The sequence below is a fragment of the Poecilia formosa genome, unplaced genomic scaffold, assembly GCF_000485575.1.
Source record: "Poecilia formosa unplaced genomic scaffold, Poecilia_formosa-5.1.2 Scaffold229, whole genome shotgun sequence".
In the NCBI taxonomy this organism is placed as follows: domain Eukaryota; kingdom Metazoa; phylum Chordata; class Actinopteri; order Cyprinodontiformes; family Poeciliidae; genus Poecilia; species Poecilia formosa.
This window is the reverse complement of record NW_006800168.1, coordinates 969,970-976,910: the sequence shown is the minus strand read 5'-3', so window position 1 is coordinate 976,910 and position 6,941 is coordinate 969,970. Positions and strand designations below refer to the sequence as shown.

Below are 6,941 nucleotides of genomic sequence, written 5' to 3'. Positions count from 1 at the left end.
AATCAAGGTTCTTTGGTTCCTTTCATAATTCCTTCATTAGATGTTTTAAATAGGACATGATGTGACGTTTATGCTGCAGTTTGCTTTTCTGGACTTTGTAACACATTTCTTGCAAAGAAAAGCTTCTTAGTGGACAAACAATTATAATTTAATTTCATTTTATTCTCTTGTCCCTTGGATCTTCTGAAGTTAGTAGAGGGAATGTTTTCTACCTCCTGGTTTGACTCTAGCGCCCAGAGAAACGTCCGTGAGGGGACGGAGCGCGGCCTTGTTGCCTCCTGACTGCTTCCAGATGTCCCACATCCTCGTTTTACTGCAGGAACAACAAGAGCGAGCGGCATGTCAGCTGCTGGGGAGCCCGCAAACATCTTGCAGCCACATTGTTCCTTCAGTCCGAGTCACATCCAACACGTCCTCCTGCTTATGGAAGCAAAATAAGATGAATGCAGCAGGAGTTAGTTTGAGGCTCAAGCACACTTCAACCATTTTAGTTTTCAAACTTTGGAGTTAAAACAGTTTCAATTTCATTTATGACTCAGTGTCTTGTAATACTTGACATTCTACAACAAACCAAGACTAGAACTCACCCAAGACCAGACACAAAACAAGATAGGACACAAAGGACCAAAAAAGAAACAATACGAGACCGGAAGGAAAAGAAGACCCAAACCAAGACTTGAACCGATCCAAAACCTGACTCAAGATTAGAAGCAAGACCATCTCTGATGAAAATCAACCCTAACTCTAAGAAAAAAAAAAGATGTTCATGTGAGATTCGCAAGCAAAAAACGTTGAGTTCAATCAAAAAGAAGGAACTTCCAAAAAACTTACTCAACCAAAAAAATCTGATATGCAAAAATAAAAGTTTCAAACAAAAATAGTGATTTCAATTAAAAGAAAAAAAAAGCTTTAAAAGCATTTATTAATTCTTACAGTTTGATTGAGAAATTTGTTTTTTTTGTTTGAAACATTTTTTTTTCAAAATCAAAAAGTTTTGATCACAACTCTATTTTTTTGTTTGACTTTTTTTTTTTTGATTGAATACTACTTTTTTTTTTCATTGAATAATTGTGAAACAAATTTAATTCCATAGAGATCTACGTCTGAAATGGAGCCGTGATCAGCAACAGACAGCTCGCGGACAAAATTAAAGGAAAACAAAAGAAAAAAGAAAAATACGACATGTGTAAAAAATGAATGTTGGATGGTGTGACATCGTTAAAGAACTGCGGATATTGACGGAGTTTGAAAAGTGTCGCTTATTCGGCGACGGTGGAAAAGTGTCGGTTAGCTACCCCAGCTAATCAACAGCTAAGCTAAGGTGACAGAAGGCTAACTTAGCTAACCAACAGCTAAGCTAGGTAGTAGGCTACCTTAGCTAACCAACTGCTAGCTGTTTTAATAGTTGGAATACGTGATAAAAAGATGACTAGGTTGGTTAGCTAAGATAACTACTTTAGTTAACCACCTGATAGCTGATACTTTCTTATAACGGTTACACAAGTCAGTTAAAAACCAATTGGAGTGTTTTGGAAAACGTTTAATGTTTAATTCATGTTACGTAATTTAAATGTAGTTTAAATGTGTTCGAAAGGTTAATTATATTAAAAATGGACTGCGTGACAATAAGATTTGACTAACCATTGTGTGGTGGTGGAAAAGTTTGAAAACTTACCTAGAAAATGCTTGAAAATGGCTTGATATTCAAACTTCACATTTTTGTAATATAATTGTAGTCTAATATTTGATTAAATTTGAAGTGTTATTTTCAGTTGAAACCAGATATTTTCATACACAAAAGATTTTTTTCTCACTGTCTGAAGTTAAATTAGACTGAACGTTATTGCCGGAAAAAAAAATTGATTTCTTTGTGACTTTTTAATGTATATTGTGTTTAAGCATTTAATTTGAGCAGGAAGGTTATTTAACTTACGATTTTTAAAAATATATTTAATGACTATTTATTATTCCTAATAGCTTAATGACTTATTGGTCGTCTTATATTTTATACATAAAATGATATATAAATTGGGGGACTTTTTTTTGTTAAATCAGGGTTTTGTTCTCAGTCTAGTCAGGTGTATAGGGTATTAAATAAACATTTCAAAACATAACATTTAGTTATATTTTAGTTTACATTGCCTCTGTTGTAGAAAGTTGAGTGCTATAGCAAGACATTAATGAAAATAGTTTTAAATGATATTGAAACTGTGGATTTTAGTTCATTTGTGTTTGAACTCCAAAGTTTAAACTTTTTTTTCCTTTTTTTTTTTTTGAGACCCTAGACGTGACGTTGAAGTTTTGATGTGATGGTGAGCATGTCCGATGGACGACACGCTGAAGATTCCTGCTGGTTGACTGGCCAGCTGCTTCAGGAAACTTCTGTGAACTCCTCTTTGAAATATCTGGATTTTCCAGCGAAGGAATTGCACAGAGACTCTTTCTTACCTTGGTGGTGCAGAGGTGAGTAGAGCAGTCTAAAATTGCACTCAAGTAAGAGTAGCATTACTTTAACATATTTTTACTCACATAAAAGTAGAAAGTATCCATCCAAGAAATGACTCAAGTAAGAGTAACAACATATTGGATAAAAGGACTACTCAGGTCCTGAGTTACTGACCAAAACATCAATCATTTGATGCTCTTTTTGCTTAGTGATTTTTGTTTCTTTATTGGCAAAATATGATTTAGGATATTATTTTAGGAAGGTGACAATTTGATAGATAATGTTTATAACAACTGAATGTAACATAGTTATTTATTTATGTTAAAACATAAAACTGCCCCTTTACAAGTTGGACAATTTGAATGTCCTCTTCTGCCCTCTGGTGGAGAAGGGGTAAACCTTATTTCCAAGGGAACTGTACTGGTCTTTATTAATTGCACATTTAAAGATTGATGAATAATGAGTTTATTAAATTAATTCTACCCAGATTAAAAAGAAAACTGGATGAAAATAATGCGTCCAGCTTCATGAGTGCAGTTTGTGTTTGACTCTTTGTGCCTTAAGCTCCATAAAGACCAGCATTCCCAGTTTGTAAATGGGACCAAATCCCTGCTGTCTGGCTGAGATCCGGTGAAACTGCTGGCTGCTGCTATGATTGGCTCTTTATGAGGAAGTTCACCCTGTTGGCTTCAAATTTCACACTCAAAACTGAAACCACACGAAAGAGGAAGCAGCCTGTTTCATAAGTGTCAGTTGCAGGACTGAATGTGATCCAGGCATTTTGTAGAGGTGATTCGCTGTTATCTGGAGCTGGAGGTCAGCTCATCGATGCAATGATTAACCTGAGACCGAGCACAGAGAGGGTAAAGAGCGTCTCCGAGGGTTCAGTCAGCCTCTGTCCTGCCAGCAGAAAGGAAACCCTCCGATAGCCCACCGGTAAGTTACAACTTTCACTTCAAAGAGTTCAGACAGACGACTTTATTTGTGATGCAGCATTCAGGGACATAAGAGAAAAACTGACAACACAGAATCAGATAGAAGCAAAGAAGAAACAAGCAGCTTTTATACATTTATAAACTGTTTATTTTCTTATCAGCATGTATATAGTTGTAATACTCCATAATCTGAGGTCAGATTGCATTGACATTGAACAGAATGAATGGAGCCTTCGTTCTTTACTTACTTATAATTCACTTATTTACTTACCAAGAACATGAACTGTTTCCAACAGTGGTACAGCACATGACTTAAACATTATTAATCTTTTTCACTGCAAACACAAAATCTTCTCATTCTTTCTAGTTTTAGTGCAAATAGTATTTCACTTGAAACAATTTAAAACCAGTTTACAAGTCATGTTTTATCTGCTAGAGGAACTGGGACTTTTTCTCCAATACTAAGGAATTATTGACTTAAAATAACCTCTGTTTTGCTGAAAAGTCACTTGTTAGTGTTATCTTAAGAAACTTGACTACAATTAGTTGGTAGGATTTAATTATTTTTGCAGTGACGTTGACATTTCTTAATGCATCAGGTCATGTGACCCTCTGCTTGTCTTGGTTAATCTTTTAGGGTTTTCTGCTCCCACACCAATGGACGACATTTTTGACCTGAGTCCCACAGCGGCGGTGAAACGAGTGTCCTCCTTGCTGGGCTGCAGTCCGACCTCAGAGAAAGTAGCCGATTACTTTGACGAACATGACAAACTGCGGCACCTCAGAGAAAACTTCCTGGTGCCCAAAATCGCAGATTTGCCCCCCAGTGAGTAGAAAATATTGCATTCAAGATCTGCTGACCTGAAGGTGGAATATAGTGATGATTCAGTTTCGCTCTCTGCAGCTGATCGCTCTCTGGTGGACGGGAGCCAAGAATGCATCTACCTGTGTGGAAACTCGTTGGGTCTGCAACCCAAAAATGCACGGAAATATCTGGAGGAGGAGCTGGACAACTGGGCTAAGATGTTAGTTAGTTTCATTATTAGCTTTGTTAGTAAAGTATTGTATTCACATTGTCTTGCTGTTCTTTAAACAGAGCTATTCATGGTCACACTGTCGGCTCGAGGCCTTGGGCGTGGGCGGAAAACAACATTGAAGACTCTATGGCGAATATTGTTGGTAAGTTCAGAAAAATTACAAAGAAAGTCCAAAAACACTGAACAGATTAAGAAGAAATGAAGATGTAAACACAGAACAGCAGTTTAAAGTGACAACCTTCAACAAAAAAGAAAGAGGCATTACTGGGAGGAAAAGCAAAGTGTTATCCATAATACAACCAGTGCATTTCTTTTTTTTATTACATGTCAAACAGTAAAAATGTTTGACACCAGTTTTGTGAGATTTGAAGAAGGTGAGGGAGGCAAATCTATGAATGTCAGGAAGTTTAGTAAAAAATAATCAGTTTTGGGTTTGGTTCAGAAAGTCCAATGAAAGAAACATGTTCAATTAATAAGTTTATTCATTCAATTTAACAAATTCCATCAACGTACAAACGCATTATCTGATAACAGTAACTCAACATGAGCGAAAAGGGAGCAGGGAGAAGAAAATCTTGTAAAAACATTTCCCTTTCTCAATAATTACAAACTATATTTTTTCTTTTTTTATGTTCCTTTTTCCAAAGTTCTTAAAGACACATTTAGGTTTAGTGTTAAAGTAAGGATGTTTGCATGAAGTTACAACAATGTGTTCTGGATAACCTCCAAAGAGTAACACTGATCTCAAAGCAAACTCAAGCTCTATCTTCTGTACATGAAGCTGTAAAGCATCAGGCAAGTTCTGTAGTTTTATATCTATAGTTTTGTTGGTTACATCTGTGCCTCCGGTCTGTTTTCAGAGTCTGAAGGTCAGTGACCAGACAGAACCTGAACTCACTGACCAACCAGATCCATTTAAACCAATAAATTTACCCAAACTTCTCAGGATCTCTACATTAGTTTTCATTTGTTTTCTAAATGTTTACAGCTTTTTCTCATCATTATGTTTCCTGAATGCATTGACAGCACCTTGATTATCTAAGCTTTTACCAACTTGAACTAATAAGAACGTTTTGTTTTATGCCAGGAGCTAAAAGTGGGGAGGTCGCGCTGATGAACGGCCTGACGGTTAATCTGCATCTCCTAATGGTAACGCCTTGGAGAAAAAATGTATCTAAAGTAAAGTGTTAAGTGGAAAAGTTGAATCATTTGATGGTGTCGCTCTGCAGCTGTCCTTCTACAAACCAACTCCAACTAGACACAAAATCCTTCTGGAGAGCAAAGCCTTCCCTTCAGATCATGTGAGTATGTCTGTAACCCCCCTTTGTTAGTTTCTGCTCCATTACATTAAAAAAATAAATACGATAAAAAAAATAAAAAAAAACTACAGTAATGAACAGTTGACAGCTGGAAACACAGTGGTGTCCAAATTGCCCAAGTTGAAATTCTTCAGTGACCAAAATGAGTTTTTCTCTCTGATCAAAAACACAAAATTAATATGAATTTTTTCTACTTTACCTACAAACAACAAATTAAACATTAATATTAGTATGGCATTTTGCGTTAAGGTTTGTTGGTATTTAACCTTATCTGAATATTGTTTTCTTTTTCGTTGGTCTATAAAATGTTTTAGTTTGTTTCCAGCAACAGAAATGATCATTTTCTTTTAAAACCTGGATATGTGTGCCCAAGTATGTTTGAAGAAAAAGTTGCTGGATGTTTATGGCATTAATTTCTGAGTATTTTTCTTGGTAATTTTTTAAAATTAGATCTTCTAGAAAAGTAAACATTTCTGAGAATACTGTAATCTCAAAATTTCTGAGATTTTTTTCTTGCAAATGTTTTAGTTTTAGTGCTAAGAAATGTAATAATCTAAAAATTAGAATAATTTTTTTGCAGAAATATTTTCCTTTTTTCTATCTATAATGGCCGTAACACGCCATCGTAGTGTTTTTTAAGCTGGACTTTCAGACAGTTCATTGTGAATTTTTTCTTCTGTTCTCAGTACGCCATCGAGTCTCAGATCCGCCTGCGAGGATTTTCCCCCGAGAGCAGCATGCTGATGCTGTCTCCCAGACCAGTGCGTACACAACACCTCTCACCAGAATCTGATCGATGTAGTCATGATTTCTCACAAATGTAATCTCTCTCTTCAGGGTGAAGACACCCTGAGAACTGAGGACATCCTGGACGTCATCGAGAAAGAAGGCGACGTCATCGCCATGGTGATGTTGCCCGGGGTTCAGTACTACACTGGTCAACTGTTTGACATGCACGCCATCACCAAGGCTGGCCACAAAAAGGTAGCAGGAAACCTTTTTAAATAAAAAATAGTTCAGATCAATTTTCTTTTTGTTTCCCCATCATATTTCATTTGGATATTAGAGATGTTAAATGAAAAGCTAACTGACCTCCGACATGTTTTTGTGCATCATCAGGGCTGTTTTGTTGGATTTGACTGCGCCCATGCAGTGGGAAACGCAGATCTGAAGCTGCATGACTGGGATGTTGACTTTGCCTGCT

The 6,941-nt window shown here is 36.4% G+C and overlaps 1 protein-coding gene across 5 annotated transcripts in view; it reads left to right on the top strand.

The window, feature by feature from the left end:
• The window catches only part of kynu (kynureninase), a 44,203-nt gene that overhangs the window by 31,521 nt on the left and 5,741 nt on the right, over positions 1 to 6,941 (top strand). For 2 of the 5 annotated variants that reach the window (XM_007568669.2, XM_016679999.1), the window contains exons 4-12: positions 2,279 to 2,463; positions 4,019 to 4,207; positions 4,286 to 4,406; positions 4,478 to 4,560; positions 5,506 to 5,567; positions 5,648 to 5,719; positions 6,424 to 6,498; positions 6,575 to 6,721; positions 6,857 to 6,941. The exon at positions 6,857 to 6,941 is cut by the window's right edge and continues 14 nt beyond it. In XM_007568669.2, the coding sequence (XP_007568731.1) occupies positions 2,310 to 2,463; positions 4,019 to 4,207; positions 4,286 to 4,406; positions 4,478 to 4,560; positions 5,506 to 5,567; positions 5,648 to 5,719; positions 6,424 to 6,498; positions 6,575 to 6,721; positions 6,857 to 6,941 (988 nt within the window). In that variant the 5' untranslated portion in view covers positions 2,279 to 2,309. Of the gene's footprint in view, positions 1 to 2,278; positions 2,464 to 3,199; positions 3,387 to 4,018; positions 4,208 to 4,285; positions 4,407 to 4,477; positions 4,561 to 5,505; positions 5,568 to 5,647; positions 5,720 to 6,423; positions 6,499 to 6,574; positions 6,722 to 6,856 lie in introns of those variants that run through there. The other 3 variants (XM_007568671.2, XM_016680000.1, XM_016680001.1) reach the window with 3 other exon arrangements.